The sequence below is a fragment of the Salmo salar genome, chromosome 25, assembly GCF_965601325.2.
Source record: "Salmo salar chromosome 25, fSalSal1, whole genome shotgun sequence".
NCBI lineage: Eukaryota > Metazoa > Chordata > Actinopteri > Salmoniformes > Salmonidae > Salmo > Salmo salar.
Window position 1 is genome coordinate 49,312,934 of NC_138315.1, and position 19,912 is coordinate 49,332,845.

The window sequence follows — 19,912 nt, forward strand, 5'->3', positions numbered from 1 at the left end:
ACTGCTATTATCTTCTCTGTTTAATATCTATTTTGATGAGGTCTTTATCTCCTTAATTTAATAAAAGTACTAAACAAATCACCTTAAACATCATTCATAACTAAATCATTCCAGTTTTAAAGAGGAACCTGACATCATCACCACACATTGTGCCTTCAAAACACATCACTAAGCTAAGGACCCTGGGAGTAAACTAAACACCTCCTTCTGCAACTTGGATCCTGGAATTATTGAAGAGGAACCTGACATCATCACCACATAATTGTGCCTTCAAAACACATCACTAAGCTAAGGACCCTGGGACTAAACACCTCCCTCTGCAACTTGGATCCTGGACATATTGAAGAGGAACCTGACATCATCACCACACATTGTGCCTTCAAAACACATCACTAAGCTAAGGACCCTGGGACTAAACACATCCCTCTGTAACTTGGATCCTGGACTTATTGATGGGCCGTCCCCAGGTGGTAAGGGTAGGTAACAACACATCCGCCACGCTGGTCCTCAACACGTTTAATAACACAGACAAGTTATTATAATGCCATCATAAAATTATTCTCTACATTGATGCACTCTGACCAATCAGAAAATGGATACAACCTTCAATTAATTTGTCACTTTAAATAATATTATCAACCATCTTCCCATATATCCTCAGGACATTTTGAGATGAAAACATAATAACACACCACATTGCAGATATGTGATGATACATTCACATCACGTTATTTGAATCCCAATTTTGACTAAATGTAGAGATGCCCATCATATAAAATGTTCTGTATGCTGTTCAAATGTAGATATAATTATTGCAGGCTTTGTTGGCTACATCTCAGAATTTCTGCATTGACAAATTGTCAACCACCGTCTACTAATCTTGTCATTGGCCAGTTAAAGGCGATCCTCTTGGTCCAGCAACCTTTTACGTTTATGGCCGACTTCTGGTTCTTCCTGTAGGATTTCACTGGGGTCGTCTGTACAGCATCTCACTGATCTTAGCCGATCTTATACATTTGTTGAATACAAATATACAAAATATAACAGATTTTACTCATTATTTAAAATAAATTGCATTTGGCCGTTACTGCCCTTTCCAAAAATCTGGTTATACTTCTATTAACCTGTCTCTTTTTTTGGAAACATCTCTGAATTCTGTAACTGACAAGACATCACCCTCTCAGACGCTGCTGATTTTGTCATTGGCCAGTATAAGGCGATCTACTTGGGCCTTCAACTTTGCACGTTTCTGTTCGATCTCGGAATCCTCCTGGAGGATGTTATCAGTGTCATCTCTGCTTAGCAGATCCAGCATTTCACTGCACACAATCTTGGCTGACTCCTTCAGCATGAAGTAACTGATCAGCATGGGCACCTGGTCAGCCAGTCTTTGCACCACAATCTGTGATAGAGGTGAGGTGGGATGGAGAGTGAGTGCCCAAAGTGATGAGAAGGCCACAAGGTAACCAAAATGCAATATACCACAAAGCAACCCTGCCACAACAATGTATGTTTAAAACCTTTGTCAAAAAGCATTAATGAGAGATCCTACCCCTTTGAGCATTCCATTTATCCATTCATGACAAGTATGTGGATTCTAATTCTAAACGTTCAGTTGCTCCGCATTGTTAAAAAAAATGTAAATGCCATGAACTGCTATTGGTCAATATTGCCAGCATGGCTGCCATATAGATATTTTTGATTATACTGTGTAATGAAAATGCATCATAATGTTATTATTGATTACTATGGCATTGTTGAACGCTCATTCCTGATTGGCTTGAAGGGCATTGTAGAGTGTGTATTACTTCCCTATAAAGCACGATACATCAGCACGGTACTGCATTGTTGAGGGAGCTAGCACATAAGCATATATATTATACCATGGCATTGTTGAATACTCGTTACTGATTGGCTTGAAGGGCATTCTAGAGTGTGCACTATTTCCCTATAACGCAAGATACATCAGCACGGTACTGCATTGTTGAGAGAGCTAGCACATTAGCATTTTGATTCACCTTTTATACCAGCTGTGAACTGTGTGATGAATACATGTGATTTGATGCAGCAACCTCAGTGTCCAATCTCTAATATGTCTCTGGGGTGGAGAACCAGGCTAGATGTAGTCCATACATACACGTTGAGATCTACACAAATTTGTGGAAGGCCCTGATGAGAAAGTGTGTGAGTTTGTTGATAAGCACACTACATAACATGCCAGTTTTATGTTAGCTGCAGGTTTAGTTAAAAACTCTTAGGGATAGGGGGCAGTATTTTAACGTTCGGATGAAAAACGTGCCCAAATTTAACTGCCTCCTACTCAGACTCAGAAGGTAGGATATGCATATTATTAGTGGATTTGGATAGAAAACACTCTGAAGTTTCTAAAACAGTTAGAAACAGTTAGAAACTGTTGTGCCTTTGGAATAGTGATCTGGATGCGCGAACAAAACGGATGTATTTGGACATAAATTATGGACTTTATCGAACAAATGAACATTTCTTGTGGAAGTGGAAGTCCTGCCAGTGCATTCCGCCGAAGATCAGCAAAGGTAAGAAAAGATTTATAACACTATTTTAGAGTTTTGTTGACGCCGTGACTTCGTGGCTAACTGTATAGCATTGATGGTTGAGCGCAGTACTCAGAATATTGAAAAATGTGCTTTCTCCGTAAAGTTATTTTAAAATCTGACACAGAGGTTGCATTAAGAAGTAGTATATCTATAAATCTTTAAATAATTGTCATATATTTTGTCAACGTTTATGATGAGTATTTCTGTGATATGTGTGCTCATTCTCTTCTGATCCCTCCTGTCTCAGCCTCCAGTATTTATGCTGCAGTAGTTTATGTGTCGGGGGGCTAGGGTCAGTCTGTTACATCTGGAGTATTTCTCTTGTCTTATCCGGCGTCCTGTGTGTATTTAAATATGCTCTCTCTATTTCTCTCTTTCTCTCTTTCTGTCTTTCTCTCGGAGGACCTGAGCCCTAGGACCATGCCTCAGGACTACCTGGTATGATGACTCCTTTCTGTCCCCAGTCCACCTGGCCGTGCTGCTGCTCCAGTTTCAACTGTTCTGCCTGCGGCTATGGAACCCTGACCTGTTCACCGGACGTGCTTGTTGCACCCTCGACAACTACTATGATTATTATTATTTGACCATGCTGGTCATTTATGAACATTTTAACATTTGAACATTTTGACCATGTTCTGTTATAATATCCACCCTGCACAGCCAGAAGAGGACTGGCCACCCCTCATAGCCTGGTTCCTCTCTAGGTTTCTTCCTAGGTTTTTGGCCTTTCTAGGGAGTTTTTCCTAGGGAGTTTTTCCTAGCCACCGTGCTTCTTTCACATGCTTTGCTTGCTGTTTGGGGTTTTAGGCTGGGTTTCTGTACAGCACTTTGAGAATATCAGCTGATGTACGAAGGGCTATATAAAAATAAATTTGATTTGATTTTGAAATTTGATTGTGCTGATTCACCGGAAGTTTTGGAGGCTAAACATTTTCTGAACGTCACGCACCAATGTAAAATGCTGTTTTTGTATATAAATATGAACTTAATCGAACAAAACATACATGTATTGTGTAACATGATGTCCTAGGATTGTCATCTGATGAAGATGGTTAGTGCTTAATTTTAGCTGTATTTCGGGTTTTTGTGACACATCTCCCTCCTTGGAAAATGGCTGTGTGGTTATTTTTGTCTATGTACTGTCCTAACATAATCTAATGTTTTGCTTTCGCTGTAAAGCCTTTTTGAAATCGGACAATGTGGTTACATTAAGGAGAAGTGTATCTTTAAAATGGTGTAAAATAGTCGTATGTTTGAGAAATTGAAATTATTATCCTATCTCGAAGGGGTCACCAAGAGGTTAATTAGATTTTATTTCTGGAACACTCTATACATACTGCACAGTAGATGTGTTGTGTTGTACCTCATAGTATGCCTTGAGCAGCCCAGGGTACTTGCTCCTGGTGTCGTGCTCTTTGCCTCCTGCTGTTTTCCCCTCCTCTAGAATATGTTTGTTGAAGATTTCATCCTGTGTGTAGACCTGCATCTCCATCTCAAACTGCTCCACGATCCTCTCCTTCACTATGGTTGACTGCTGTTCCTGGATTGTTTCAATGTTTTTCTGAGTTTAAACAAAGAGATACCATGAGGACATAAAGAACCTTAGATGCAGGGAGGCAGTGAAATACTGTTACTGTTTCAGATAAAAGTTCAGTTCGACATGCTCTAAGTATCTTTGTGGTGTTTTATTTTGAACATTTCAGGGTACAATCCTACAATGGACAACCTGTAAATAGGAATTCTTCATAAAAACATCTAGTGATTTTTAAGTGCTACTTTGCCTCATGTTTTCCTGCCTTCTTGCTAGTGCCACTAACTAAGATTTCCATTTCAGCCTAAAATCACAGAATAGAGAATTGTATGATTATCATGTCAGAGCGCTTAAGTTTACAATTGTCATTACCATTGAGACCTGATGAAGATAAGGATAATTCTTAAAGCTCTCTCTGGACAAATGATTAAATTGCTTCTGCACCATGTCTGAAAAACAAAAACAAATGTATTTGGCAAAGAGATGTTAAAAGAGACAAATGTATTTGGTAAATAGATGTAAATAAATGTTTTTATTTAAAGGGCTAGTTCAGCCAAATTACAAATCAATAGTACAAATACTATAATTTGTTTTTGCTTCATGTCCAAACAATCATTGAGCCTCACAATCAATTTGAGATGCATTAGGATCATTGGGACATGAAGAGTGAAAAATGAAAACAGGTCAATTAAACCAAAGCATGGATTGATGTCACACCTTGTCCACAGGCTGCTTACAGGGTAAGGAAAGCAATATGTAATTTTGTAATTTGAGTGAACTATCACTTCAACGTGTCCTATTTAGTCAATTAAAGTTTAAATGTCACATGTACAAGTACAATGAAATGACGTTCTTGCAAACTCTAAACCCAACCATGAAGTATTAAAAATAACATAATAGTAGAACTAAAACACTAGAGAAATAAGAAGAACTGTAAGGCTTGTCGTTAGGAATGGACCAAGGCGCAGCGGGAATGTGGATACTCATATTTTAATTCAAAAAAGGAGTAAAGCATCCACCGGACAAAAACAATACACGACAGCAACAGTCTTGCAGGCACACAAAACGCAATGCAAGAACAACTACCCACAACCCCAAAGAAAAACACACACTACTATATAGGACTCCCAATCAAAGGCAACTCAACACACCTGCCTTCAATTTGGAGTCCAATCACCAACACAACACTTAACACACAAAACCCTGCCACATCCTGACCAAAACTAATCCAATTTCTCCCTCTGCTGGTCAGGACGTGACAAGAACACAAGAACGTAGGTAAGCTATACACATGAACAGTTCCAGGGACAGTAGCTATATACATGGACATTTCCAGGGTCAGTAGCCATATACATGGATAGTTCCAGGGTCAGTTCCAGTACCATATGTACAATGTGCAGGGATACTGAAGTGGTATGGTTAGATAATGTATGTATAGGGGGAAGTGACTCGGCATCAGGCTATGTAACAAACAGAGTAGCATCTGTGCATTTAATGATTGAGTGTGTGTGTGTGTTGGAGTGACAGTGTGTGTGCATCTGTAGAGTTCTGACAGTGTGCATAAAGACAGTGTAAAGATACATACAAATAAAGGGGTCAACTCAGATAGTTTTGATATCTAGTTAGCAGTCTCATGGCTTGGGGATAGAAGCTGTTCAGGACCCTGTTCAGGAACCGTTTGCCGTGCGGAAGCAGAGAGAACATTCTATGGCTTGAGTGGCTGTGGTATTTAACAAATTTCCAGGCCTTCCTTTCACACCGCCTGATATAGATGTCCTGGATGGCATGGAGCTCTGCCCCAGTGATGTACTGGGCTGTCCACACCACCCTCTGTAAAGCCATATAATCGAGGATACTTTTGCCATACCAAGCAGTGATGCAGCTAGTCAAGATGCTCTCAATGGTGCAGCTGTATAACTTCTTTGATGATTTGAGGGCCCATGCCAAAGCTTTTCAACCTCCTCAGGGGTAAGAGGCGCCGTCTCAACTATGCGCATGTGTGGACCATTTTAACTCAGAACAGAAACAATAAGATGCATGTAACGATGGTGACAGGTGTGCGTAATAATGAATAAACTGGCGACAGCGAGCGCCAGTGAGGGGGAGCTGGAGTAGACGTGACAGTCCTGCCTTCCTGATGCTTCTGCTGAGAACCTGTAGAGTCGGCTGAGGACCGGGAACCTGTAGACCCGGCTAAGGCGTGGGAACCAGTCGAGCCGGCTGAGGCATCCCCGGATGCTTCGGCAGTTGCACTTGGACTAAATGTCACCAGTAAAAAAGCCCCAGAAAACCCTGTTCCTTCCCTTTGGTGAGGTGTATTTCTATAACATGTACACTAATAATCAGGAAGCAAGTACAGGGAGTGAATATAATAAATAAACAAACAAGAAACAAGACTAGAGAACATGGGAAGCGTACAGGAACAGAAACAATAACGCCAGAGGAAAGAACCAAAGGGAGTGACAGATATAGGGGAGGTAATCAGGAAGGTGATGGAGTCCAGGTGAGTCTCATAAGGCGCAGGTGTGCGTAACGATGGTGGCAGGTGTGCATGATAATGAATAAACAGGTGCCAACAAGCGCCAGAGGGGGAGAGATGGAGTAGACGAGGGGTTTTGGTCACTTACCTCTGATTTTCTGTAGTGTCATCATAGCTGGATTCTTAAGTTCAGCCACTAGTTTCTGAACAACATGTTGAAATACCCTGTAGTTAGTGAATCCTGGCAGCTCACTTCCCCTGTGCTTCTGATCATATTCATCCACCACTTGTTGCACTACTTTGTGGTCTAAATTCAGGAAAACAATGTTAATAATTAATGGAAGATTATAATCACTGTTGTCTGACATAAGTATTAGTAGTATAATAACTATATCAGTAAATATTAGGGATATTTGGAAACATAAATATTTATTGGTTATACATGGTATTATGATGAGCAATACCCGGGCTATTCAAATTGTACCTACAATGTGATTTGGCATTTTTCAGACATTCCATCCACTCGGTAAATTCCTTTCGCATGAGCTCAAATAGATGTTCCACAACGATAATATCCCCTTTGGACAGTTGGGTAATCTGATCATTGAAATCTGTTATGACCTGAAGAAGGCAAACATACAACACAATAAAATATACCTGTTTAAATGTTGCATATTTAGTCCTTTTAGATGACTGTTTAATGAAATGGCTCCACAAGACCCATCCGTCTTCTACAGATATTAAAACAAGAACTATCATACAGTGGCTTGTCCAAGTGTTTTTGCAAGATCAGCTGTCAAGGCAAAGTATTGTTTAACCTGGTGACAAACATAATCAGCTGGAAATTAAGGAAGGAGAGTGGAGGAAGTGGGAGTGTGGAGAACAAATGCTGTTTAATTTATCTTTCTGGACAGTGCGTCTACTCTTACACTTGTGTTGCAAATCTGACCAATCCAAATGGCAGAGGATGTGCAACAGAGCTGATGCCTTTACACCAGGAACCATCGCCCAAGTTCTCTATAGGACATTCCCCTGACAATATACCAAACCATGACAATAACACACCTGGACTACTGTGCAGCAGTATGGCTTCCAACCCTACATCATACATTTTTATAGAAATGTTGTACAAAATAAGAAGTTTACGAAGCTAAAAGATGGGAAGGTGAAAGATGTTCTCACCTGAATGAGGTACTTCCTCTTCTCTGCAGGTTGCAGGGGAGGCCCGCTCTCTATTTGACTCAATAAATGCTTTACCTCCCCCATCTGCTCCTTTATGTTCTCTGACATCTTGGGCAGATATTTCTAACCAGGAGCAAACATACAACATGTTAATAGGTACCAGACCACATGTTTTCCAGTGTGCACTGGGTGTAGGAGGAACAGCTAACTGTAGGGTATGTGGTTGGACTAACCTTGATCTCATTGACCAGGGCATTGCTGAGCTTGGTGGCTAGGCACTTGGTGGTTGCCTTCTCCTCACGCAAGAGGGATCTATACATTGAAATGGAGGGAAAAATAACTAACACAGTATTTCACAAAAAAAATTGGCCAACAGATTTTACACCTAAAAATGGTATATCCCTTGGCCTACAATGGTCACGCCCCCACAGATATCTAATTAACATAATAAAAAATTATTTAAAAAATCTGTTTATGCTAGAGATATGTGCTAAGCTAACGTATGGAATTGTTTTATGATTATACCAAGGATCATTTAGCCATTTGATTTTGAATGTTAAAAAGTACAATTTGCAGAAATGTAAGAGAAGGGAGGAGAGGGACTCTCATTCATCAACACTACATGGAACTACTCTCAAAGGATATCTGGAAAAATATACTTTTTTCATAAAATCCTGAAACCAACAGTTTGGGGCCCTGAACATTTTCAGATCTGAAGCCATCAACAACAAAGATGCAAGTTCACTTAACACATGGCAAGAACACGTTTTACCTGAAGTGCTCATGATTTCGGAAGAATTCCAACTCCTCCTCAATCGCACAAGTTATTGACATGTTTTCATCAATTTGCTTCTGACCACGACATTTCACAATGACATAGCCCATATTGAGAAAGATTACTTTGTTGTGGACAATTTCCAACACATTCTTCTCTGCTCCCCGGTCTATCAGGTCTGGCTTTGTCAGAATGGCTTGAAGACAAATGAAAAGCATTATGATAACTGCTAATATAAAAACCCAATTAAAAATACATTCATCTATATAATGTCTTTACCCAGAGTTCTTGTGCCTTCAGGATCCACTTCTTGTGCCATTTTCAGGGCCTCTGTTGTTGCTATGTCAACATTACATGGTACCACCACTAAAATAATGGTTCTCTTATTCTTTATGAATTTCGAAATTAGATTCTTGATCTAGTAAAAAAGGAAGAGGAATGTGACAAAGCAGTCAGGATGCAAGCCTTTGACCGAGTTATTTGATTAATCTACGAGAGGGTATCAGACCGCTTGTTACCATGATATCGCCCTGTGTGGGGCACTCTGTTCTTTATGGTTCTGAAGCTCAACCTTCCTCAAAGTCAACACATTCAAAGTACTTTTCACCAGAATCAACCATCATAGCTACGTGTACCTTTCTAGCAATTATGGTATAAAGTCTGTACACCTGGCTGAAACAATTAATCCTTAGTGAATCAATCGATGAAAACCAAAAGTCATGAGAGAACCAAACAATGTACTGGACAAAGTCCAAAAGCTATACACACTGACGTTAGACTTACTTGGGCTCCAATGTCATCTGGTTGTCCTTTCACAGCCACCCTGGTGATCCCTGGTAAGTCAATCAGACTGAGGTCACACACCATGGAGGATGTGATCTTTAGTGTGATCAGGTCTTCACATATCCCCACTCCCTTTCCAGCTAACGCGCTCTGAGCTGTTAAATCAATGGGAAAATATTGATGAAATAACAGATGTGTCCATAATTTGTTTGTTTGTCTGTCTTATTCCCCACAGAACTCTTCTTATTATAATATATATTCTGTAGTTGTCTATGGTAAATACCATAACAAACTTTTCCACATTAAACGATAATAGATACGTCAATGTCAATGGCAGTATGTGCCGTTTAAGATAAGGGAGGACAATTATTTGTTTTATGAGTATGGCCTTATTTCTATTACAGCCTATTGGATGACTATCATTCATATTCCATTCACCCAGCTCAATGTAACATCGATAAGTTTAGGCTACTACATCATACTAAAATGTTCCCTATACCCATCATGAGGTTGCTACGACCTAGCCTATGAATGAAAGTTGACTGTGTTTACTGTGGAAGGACCACCAGAGTGTGGTCCTTTCAGAATAGCTCATTAGTACCGTCAGCTGTGCTTAATTGCCGTCTGATCACCTTGACTCACATGCCTGGCTGGGCTACTATCTCTTTCCCCTACAAGGGATCAGAGGGAACCGGCAGTGAGGGGGCGAAAAGAAAGAAAAGAGTGTTTGCTACTCCAAAGGTGATTAGGGAATTATATGTTTAAAGGTAATGATTAAAGAATTCCACCCTGAAATGTAACTAATTAGTAATTAGTAGTTTATGTAGCATGTATAACGAATAATTAAAGTACTAAATGTAAGTCCAACAAGGTTCAGAAGAGACCTGTGAGGGATAGAAATGTGTGTGTGAGTGTGTCTAAGAAAATACCGAGAACAATTCAACTGTGTTTTACCCGACCTGGCTAGAACTCTGAGAAACTTATTATAGGACAGGGAGTAATTTTCAAGGTTCCTCTAATCTCGGGGGAATGGAACGGACAGCGCTGGGTCGTGATAAACAGTGGTGAGAACTCTGGGGAGGGATACAACTCACCTATTGTTCGTGTGTATGTATGTGCGTAAGTAGGGAGTGAACTATAAAATGGATGTCTTTGTATTATGAACTTCAGAACGTTCTCTGAATAAATTATACGAACCTTTTGCATAAGCTGAGTCTTTGCCTAATTATTATTAAACCCAGAGTCTTACAAACCTTGTGGATTAGTCAAAGCTTATTGATTGTTAGTTATTATCATTGGGATTGAAAATTCTCGTGACAAAAGGAGAAGACGTTCCTTTCGGAAGACAAAAAGAGGAAGAAGACAAACTACCTCTGGGGGATGGCCACCACGAGGGGAGCTATCCACGAACGAATCATCAAGATGGTGAAACTTACGTGATTTATGTTATAGTTTAAAACTTCTTGGGGCTGGGGGCAGTATTTGCACGGCCGGATAAAAAAACGTACCCGATTTAAACTGGTTACTACTCTTTTCTAGAAACGAAAATATGCATATAATTAGTATATGTGGATAGAAAACACTCTAAAGTTTCTAAAACTGTTTGAATGGTGTCTGTGAGTATAACAGAACTCATATGACAAGCAAAAACCTGAGAGAAATCCTACCAGGAAGTGGAAATCTGGATGTGTGGGCTCTATTCAAGTCATTGTCTATTGAACACACTGTGACGTGGTGATCATTGTGCACTTCCTAAGGCTTCCACTAGATGTCGACATTCTTTCTAAAGTTGTTTGAGGCGTCTACGATGAACAGAGACCTTATGAGAGGGCTGGGAAGTTGGTCACCCAGGGAAGGCCATCGCGTCATAGGTGCGCGCCCACGCGAGAGGTTGCTCCGTACCAAAACGTTTTTCAAGACACAGGAACCATCCGGTTGAAATATTACTGAATCTTCACGTTCTCAAGGCCCTAAAGATTGATGCTTTACAACGTTTGACATGTTTGAACGAACGTAAATATATTTTTTTGGACAGTTCGTCCTGAGATTTTCGGCGCGCTACCGACATTTTTAGTAGCTGAACGTAACGCGCGAACAACATGGAGTTATTTGGACATAAATTATGGATTATATCGAACAAAACAACATTTGTTGTGGACCTGGGATTCCTGGAAGTGCCTTCTGATGAAGACTACTAAAGGTAAGTGAATATTTATAATGCTATATAATATATTAGATGCTCCAAGATGGCGGCTAACTGTATTGTGTAGTGTATTTTTCTGAGCTCACTACTCCGATTATTGCAAAGTGTGCCTTCCCAGTAAAGTTATTTTGAAATCTGTCAATGCGGTTACATTCAAGAGATGTTCATCTATAATTCTTTGAATGACAGTTTAATATTTTATAAACGTTTTTGACGAGTAATTTTGTAAATTGTAGTGCTGATTCACCGAGGGAAAATATTTTATGAACGTCACGCCCAAATGTAAAATGCTGTTTTTATATATAAATATGAACTTTATCGAACAAAAAACGCATGTATTGTGTAACATGATGTCCTAGGAGTGTCATTTGATGAAGATTGTCAAAGGTTAGTGCTACATTTAGCTGTGGTTTGTTTTTTTGTGATGCATGTAGTTGCTTGGAAAATGGATGTGTGATTATTTCTGGCTGGGTACTCTAGTAACATAATCTAATGTTTTGCTTTCGCTGTAAAGCCTTTTTGAAATCGGACAACGTGGTTACATCAAGGAGAGTCTTATCTTTCAAATGGTGTAAAATAGTCATATGTTTGAGAAATTGAAGTTATAGCATTTTTAAGGGTTTTGTATCTCGCGCCACGCACTGCCACTGGCTGTTGAGTAGAGTGGGACGCTGATGTCCCAGGTGTTCCAGACAGGTTAAAGATACTCATCTGGTGTTCCTTTCTTGTGTAAAGAAGAAGATTTATGTTTTCCTTGGGAGATCATCATTGATTGTGTTGGAGTGTTTGGGTGAAATGAAATACCTCAATAGAGAACTTTGTTCAATTAAGAAAACATACTCCTGACTCGTTTATTCCACCTTCCTGCTTTTAAACAACATCAAATTACTTGGTCCGCTCACACAACGCAGGTGCATTTTTTAGTAATCAAGGTGAAAGACATTGACACATTCAATACCTCCTTGCACACTCTTGCCTGCATCTAGTTGATCTAGGGTGTAATCATTAGTCAGTTCAAAACGGGAGTTTCTATTGGACAAATTCAGGTACGTTTATCCTTGTTTTGTTCCGTTTGCTTCCGTTTAAGAAACATTTTTTAACAGAATTTGTGGAATGAATACACCCCTGATCACAGGCAATCACAGTTCACTTTCATAGCAGTCAAAAAGAAACAGCATGATCCCTTTGATCACTGTATAGCTAATTCCTTCTCCCATCTACGCTCTCCCCTCCTCTCACCTTTTCCCTTGTGGACTTCAGTGCACAACACATCAGCTGTCTGTGATCAGACGAAAAAACCTTTCCAAGTCAAACCTTCATATCTGCGCTATACACAGCCGACATCGTTGTTACCATATTATATCATCATAGTCAACATAGCTACTAGAGCTAACACGTTCGTAAACCTGTTACAATCATGCAGTACAGTGTTCAGTCAGCAGCAAGCAGTTTAGCAGTTACACCGGCGGGCCCCAGTGGCTAACAATTTATAAAACCTATAAACTTACCTTGACTTGGAAGAGTTCCTTCATTTGATAGCCATAGCCAGCTAGCTAACATAGTGTCCCTCTCTGTTTGAGCCAGGTGTTTGAGTAGGCTAAACTAGCTAGCTAACTTCGCTATCAATCTGAAATTTAAAGAGGAGGATGGTCCTCCCCTTCCTCCTCTGAGGAGCCTCCACTGGTTAATGCACAGTATAGAATAATATGTCTGTGTGTTTTTGTGTGTTCGTTCCCATCTGACCTTGTTCAACGTATCTCACGACTTCTGAAGGTTCGTCAAATTCATTGACTTTATCTCTGTATGAGATGACAGCCTCCCATTTCACTGTCCTGTCTTTACACAGTTGAAGTAGCAGTGGGCACCTGGTGACAATACCTGGAAACAAGGAAGTACCAATGACAGATCATTATACTATATTACAGAACAATCAACACAACAATCAATATGACAGTACAGTCAACAATGGACCGGGACATGAATGTTATGATAAATATTTAACTTCTGCAGGCTAAGGACAACAAGGTTGCTCTAATGTTCTGAAAGCACGTCAGACATTTACAGTGTCTGAATAAAAGGTTAGAAAACTCATGTACAGTTAACATTTTCTGAAAGGTTTTTCTGTGGTTATCAAGTTAATTTGAAGATTCTAAACATTTCAGTAATGTCCGTGTCTCTGTGGTCCTATTGTTATGACTGTTTCCTGACCTCGTCTATGGACAAGAATAATGTGAAACCCTGCTTCAGGGTTGTTTACCTAGCCACTGGCATCAATCGCCAACTTCAGCATTTTCAAACCAAAAACGAGTCAATGCCCAAATTATGTCTCAGTTCCACAATCACTTTCAGACCTTGTGTGATTTGGAATGACATTTAAAATGCTCATTTTGATTTTAATTGTTTTTTGTATGTTCAGGTAACAATACAGATTCTCACCAGTCCCTCTGGGCAGCGCCACCCCAGAAAGGGTCTCAAGCACAGAGCTTTTTCCTGAACTCTGGTCTCCCACCACAGCAATGGTTGGCAGTGGCAGCTCCTTATCTATCCCTATGGATCTCATGTCATCTATTAAGTCTATGAAGGGCCGGACCTTCTCCGCCAGCTGGTCTTGGAACATCCTGATGGAATGTCAGGGGTAAAAAACAATGCCATTATGAATGGTTAATTTGTTGATAGACATGCATGGCAAAATTCATTATTTGACACAGTTTTTATAGTTAGTGTCTTACTATCGTTTGAACTACATGGGATGAGAAAATGTATGTCCCAAAAATGTTAATACTACACCATGTGTAACAAAATGTCCCACTATTTACTGTATAAATAATCACCACTGTATAAATAATCACCACTGTATAAATAATCACCATCACCATGAAATTGAGAATATTAGGATCATAGTATTGTGGTACAGTGTAGTACAGAGTAGCACTGCAACGGTGCAAATAACAAGCGGAAAATGGAGGCCTTCATTATTTCAAAACCGAAAACTGAAGTAATGTTGTCCCACCTCGGTCCATCTTCATAAGACATGTCTCTCTTCCGCTGAAATAAAAGAGAATGAAAGCTAAACCATTTAGATGAAAATACAGAATAACAGCAATGCATCTGTATTTTGAACTGAAGTTATTATAATCTAAATCATCATATCACTATAACATAAGAGGAGATACAGTCTCATATAACCATATCAGAAGCTTACAATTTGCCAACTGTAATACACTGGGTATACCAAACATTAAGAACACCTTCCTAATGTTGAGTTGCTAGATGAGAATCTTGTAAAAATGAAAGTGTAGGGTAGAAACTGAATAAGTAAATTCATTTCATGATGTTAAAGATTAGACTAGACTATTCGATTAGAATATATTTATCCCCTAGGTCAATGTCTATTGGATTATAACTTGGTACACTATATATACAAAAGTCTGTGGACACCCCATCAAATTAGTGGACTTGGCTATTTCATTCACACCTATTGCTGACAGGTGTATAAAATCAAGCACACAGCCATGTAATCTCCATAGACATTGGCAGAAGAATGGCCTTACTGAAGAGCTCAGTGACTTTCAATGTGGCACAGTCATAAGATGCCACCTTTCCAACAAGTCAGTTCGTCAAATTTCAGCCCTGCTAAAGCTTCCCCGGTCAACAGTAAATGCTGTTTGGAGGAAATGATTTAATTACCTACTATACAGTTTAATTAAACCGAACTATACATTTTTTACCCTGAGAATTGTCCATTGTTATATGTTAGTATTTTTTGCTGATTCAGGATTGTTTTATGAGACTTAGTCATAAGTCTGGGCGTACAGATAAGAGCCGTTTAGGTGCAACCTCAGTATGTGACATCCTGTTTTCACAATCTACAGGAACGTAGATGGGTGGAAACATGCAGGAAGGAACAGACAATGGTGGCAACGTCAGCTATCTTAATCTGCACAGACAAGCTAAATCAGCTTTTACACACCATGTTCCGTCCCTGTTTCCACCCATCTGCTAAACTGCCACGTAGACAAAATAGGTTGTACTTTTTCTATAATAGGAGAGAGACAACTCTGTTCATTGGGCTTTCCTAACATTGCACTGCTGGTTGGTTGCTATGGATTGCTTCATTTTTGTAAATCTTGAAATAAAGTTGATTTGAGGAATACAGTCTCTCTCCTTTTGGTTAGAATTACCACAATAATTGGTGACGAGGATGGGATGCTAACTCCGCTTGCTGATTGCTCCTGGGAGACAGAGGTTAAACTGTGTGCAAGGGCTCCGTTAGACATGGCTCAGTTTAGCCCACACTCTGACTAAAACAGAGTAGAGAGGGACACGCCTCGGACCTACCGGGAGTGTCAGTGAGTGGATACGTCATTCCGGAGAGATAAGATAAACTACCATGACAGCTGCTTTGGTGAAGTGGAAGCAACAACAGCTCAGCCCGCAAAGTGGTAGCATTGGACCACCATTGGACTATGGAGCAGTGGAAATGCGTTCTCTGTAGTGATGAATTATGCCTTGCCATCAGCAGTCCGATGGACGAATCTGGGTTTAGCGGATGCCAGGAGAACGCTACCTGCCCCAATGCATAGGGCCAACTGTAAAGGTTGGTGGAGGAGGAATAATGGTCTGGGGCTGTTTTTCATGGTTCGGGCTAGGCCCCTTCGTTCCAGTGAAGGGAAATCTTAACGCTACAGCATACAATTACATTCTAGATGATTCTGTTTTTCCAAATTTGTAGCAAAAGTTTGGGGAGGGCTCTTTCCAGTTTCAGCATGAGAATAACCCCGTGCACAAAGCACCGTACAGAAATGGTTTGTCGAGATCAGTGTGGAAGAACTTGAATGGCCTTCACAGAACCCCGGATGCATCTTTTAGCTGTTAGGTTCTAAATAAACAGAGTTAAAACTGACGGACAACTAGGAAAAGCTAAAACCAACTTTATTCACCCAATGGGTCCAACAGCTGAAAAGACCAAGACATTTTCCCACCAGCATCAGTATTTATACCCCCCTTTAGACAGAGTCTCCTCCTTCTCTCGAAACATTACATCTTTGTTGCTAGGCAGGAAGCTAAGTGATGTGGATAATAAACTGTTCCTTCTCACTTCACGTGACCTGACCTGGGTCCCCATTCATCACTAATCCACAGCTATCCACCCTTATCAGTGACTCAACCATGTGATTGCCATTTCCCTTACCTACTAACTCTTCAGGCCCCATGGCTCTTATCCACCCTCCATTGACACCAGCATATATGTTCCTCATACATGTAACCTATATCGTCTATATATAGCAAGTATTTCAAACTCAAGCTAGAAACCAACATAGACTCCCCAAGAGGCTAAAATATATTGATTAGGTTGAACTAAAGTCACTATAGTATTTTAAATGTATTTTACCATTTTTTTTTGCTCACAGACAATTTTCAAAAATGAAATCCGTTAAACATTTAATTTAATTTGTATGACATAAGGTGGTCACCATTGAAAGACTCCCGTGTGGGGCCTTGAATTAGCAACATTTCTTATAATACAATGGAATGGTACAGTGGTATAGTAATACAATGGAATGGTACAGTGGTATAGGAACACAATGGAATGGTACAGTGGTATAGTAATACAATGGAATGGTACAGTGGTATAGTAATACAATGGAATGGTGCAGTGGTATAGTAATACAATGGAATGGTACAGTGGTTTAGTAATACAATGGAATGGTACAGTGGTATAGTAATACAATGGAACGGTACAGTGGTATAGTAATACAATGGAATGGTACAGTGGTATAGTAATACAATGGAATGGTACAGTGATATAGTAATACAATGGAATGGTACAGTGGTATAGTAATACAATGGAATGGTACAGTGGTATAGTAATACAATGGAATGGTACAGTGGTTTAGTAATACAATGGAATGGTACAGTGGTATAGTAATACAATGGAATGGTACAGTGGTATATTAATACAATGGAATGGTACAGTGGTATAGTAATACAATGGAATGGTACAGTGGTTTAGTAATACAATGGAATGGTACAGTGGTATAGTAATACAATGGAATGGTACAGTGGTATAGTAATACAATGGAATGGTACAGTGGTATAGTAATACAATGGAATGGTACAGTGGTATAGTAATACAATGGAATGGTACAGTGGTATAGTAATACAATGGAATGGTACAGTGGTATAGTAATACAATGGAATGGTACAGTGGTATAGTAATACAATGGAATGGTACAGTGGTATAGTAATACAATGGAATGGTACAGTGATATAGTAATACAATGGAATGGTACAGTGGTATAGTAATACAATGGAATGGTACAGTGGTATAGTAATACAATGGAATGGTACAGTGGTTTAGTAATACAATGGAATGGTACAGTGGTATAGTAATACAATGGAATGGTACAGTGGTATAGTAATACAATGGAATGGTACAGTGGTATAGTAATACAATGGAATGGTACAGTGGTATAGTAACACAATGGAATGGTACAGTGGTATAGTAATACAATGGAATGGTACAGTGGTATATTAATACAATGGAATGGTACAGTGGTATAGTAATACAATGGAATGGTACAGTGGTATAGTAATACAATGGAATGGTACAGTGGTATAGTAATACAATGGAATGGTACAGTGGTATAGTAATACAATGGAATGGTACAGTGATATAGTAATACAATGGAATGGTACAGTGGTATAGTAACACAATGGAATGGTACAGTGGTATAGTAATACAATGGAATGGTACAGTGGTATAGTAATACAATGGAATGGTACAGTGGTATAGTAATACAATGGAATGGTACAGTGATATAGTAATACAATGGAACGGTACAGTGGTATAGTAACACAATGGAATGGTACAGTGGTATATTAATACAATGGACAGAGCTACAGATGTAGTCCTCCTGGAGATTGACATACATGTAGAATTACCTTTAAGGAATGGATGCTTTCGGGCAGGCAGGTTGCTTGTTGAGTCATTTCAGTTGTTTCAGGCTCTTCTTGTACAGTGGTCTACAGCTCAAATCTTACAGCTTTTATAGAACGCATTTAAAGTAAAAGTGAAAGTCTGATCATTTGATCACGATTGCAGTAAAATCATTAGCCTATGAACCAAATTGATAAGACTTTTTGATAATGACTTGATTATCCTCTGACTATTTGGTTATAGGAGGGCCTACGAAAAATACTTCTCCACGGTCTGCGATGGTGTCCTGGGTGGTAGCTGGCTGTCCCCATCCCCATTCCACCTGGTCGTGTTGGTGATCCAGTTTCTGCTGTTCTGAATGCGTCTATGGAACGCCGACCTGTTCACTGGACGTGCTACATTGCCCTGGACCTGCTGTTTTGACCCTCTCTCTGATTCTGTGAATTGTTTGTATCTGTTTGTATCTGACTGCATTATGTGAGTTGACTGTGTGCTGAGTGCTGACCTTAAGAAAGTATTTATTTGCCTAAGTAGACAATAAAGATAATCTAATCTCGTATCTGTTCCTGTACTTTAAAAACAGAGTGATTCATAGCACACGGCCTAAGTCTACATAGTTTACAGCAGGGAACACACACCTTGTATGCTCATCCACACTGGTTTTCTTCAAGTCGCTTTATTTCCCGGAATGGGCCGTCAAACTCTTAGACCAAATATCGGCAAGCACTAAGGATGGGTCCTATTCAACAATACCACAGGAAGCATCCCATGCTTGGACCCAGGGTCTGCTCTTACTTCTTTCAAGGAATGTGATCATCCCAAGGACACCCATGTGTAGACGAAAATACCCAAGATTAATGTCATCTCAATTTCACACAAATATTTTTATAGCAATTAGTATTGGAAAATAAATGTAAACAATGAATACATCTTTACTGTGTCATGTTTGTTATTATTTTACATGTTAAAATGGGATGCACACAGAAAATATACAATCCATTTGCGAACATAGCAAACAAATATTTAAGATATCAATTACATGAATTACATTTGTTGAAAGTATAAAAACATATTTAATAAATCAATTCCTATAACTATGCTGTGTGCTTTTGAACCGCAATTTCTCCAAGCATGCCCAGGATGCCTTCCACTATTTAGGTGCCCACTCTATCGCAGTCAAAAACAATTAACTGGTCAAGTATTTACACAGAAATGTCATTGAGAGAGAGCGAGAGAGAAAGAGAAACAAAGGGATGTTGACTTGTTGATTGAGAGACTGCACAGAGGGCATGCTGAAACCACAGAGACCTGTGGTGTTCCTCTCAGCCATAGTGGGGGCTTTTGAAGTTGAAGCGTTTCCTCTCTGTGAAACCTGTCATCTGGAGAGAGGAAGGGAGATGGTTTTATGTCTCAAGTCGAGAGATGATAAAGTAATGGTTTCAACAT

The 19,912-nt window shown here is 39.6% G+C and overlaps 1 protein-coding gene across 2 annotated transcripts in view; it reads right to left on the reverse strand.

Annotated features, from left to right (window-relative positions):
• Positions 1–501: 501 nt before the first annotated feature.
• LOC106586889 (interferon-induced GTP-binding protein Mx) overlaps positions 502–19,912 on the reverse strand; it is a 54,114-nt gene continuing 34,703 nt past the window's right edge. Inside the window, exons 1-14 of one of the 2 annotated variants that reach the window (XM_014174616.3) lie at positions 18,472–18,742; positions 14,537–14,571; positions 13,963–14,144; positions 13,270–13,404; positions 9,324–9,478; positions 8,820–8,958; positions 8,538–8,736; positions 7,999–8,077; positions 7,766–7,888; positions 7,072–7,204; positions 6,732–6,890; positions 4,477–4,553; positions 3,937–4,134; positions 502–1,402 (exon numbers count right to left, since the gene is read on the reverse strand). In XM_014174616.3, coding sequence (XP_014030091.2) covers positions 1,181–1,402; positions 3,937–4,134; positions 4,477–4,553; positions 6,732–6,890; positions 7,072–7,204; positions 7,766–7,888; positions 7,999–8,077; positions 8,538–8,736; positions 8,820–8,958; positions 9,324–9,478; positions 13,270–13,404; positions 13,963–14,144; positions 14,537–14,571; positions 18,472–18,519 — 1,884 coding nt within the window. In that variant the 5' untranslated portion in view covers positions 18,520–18,742 and the 3' untranslated portion in view covers positions 502–1,180. Of the gene's footprint in view, positions 1,403–3,936; positions 4,135–4,476; positions 4,554–6,731; positions 6,891–7,071; positions 7,205–7,765; positions 7,889–7,998; positions 8,078–8,537; positions 8,737–8,819; positions 8,959–9,323; positions 9,479–13,269; positions 13,405–13,962; positions 14,145–14,536; positions 14,572–18,471; positions 18,743–19,912 lie in introns of those variants that run through there. The other variant, XM_082969195.1, reaches the window with a different exon arrangement.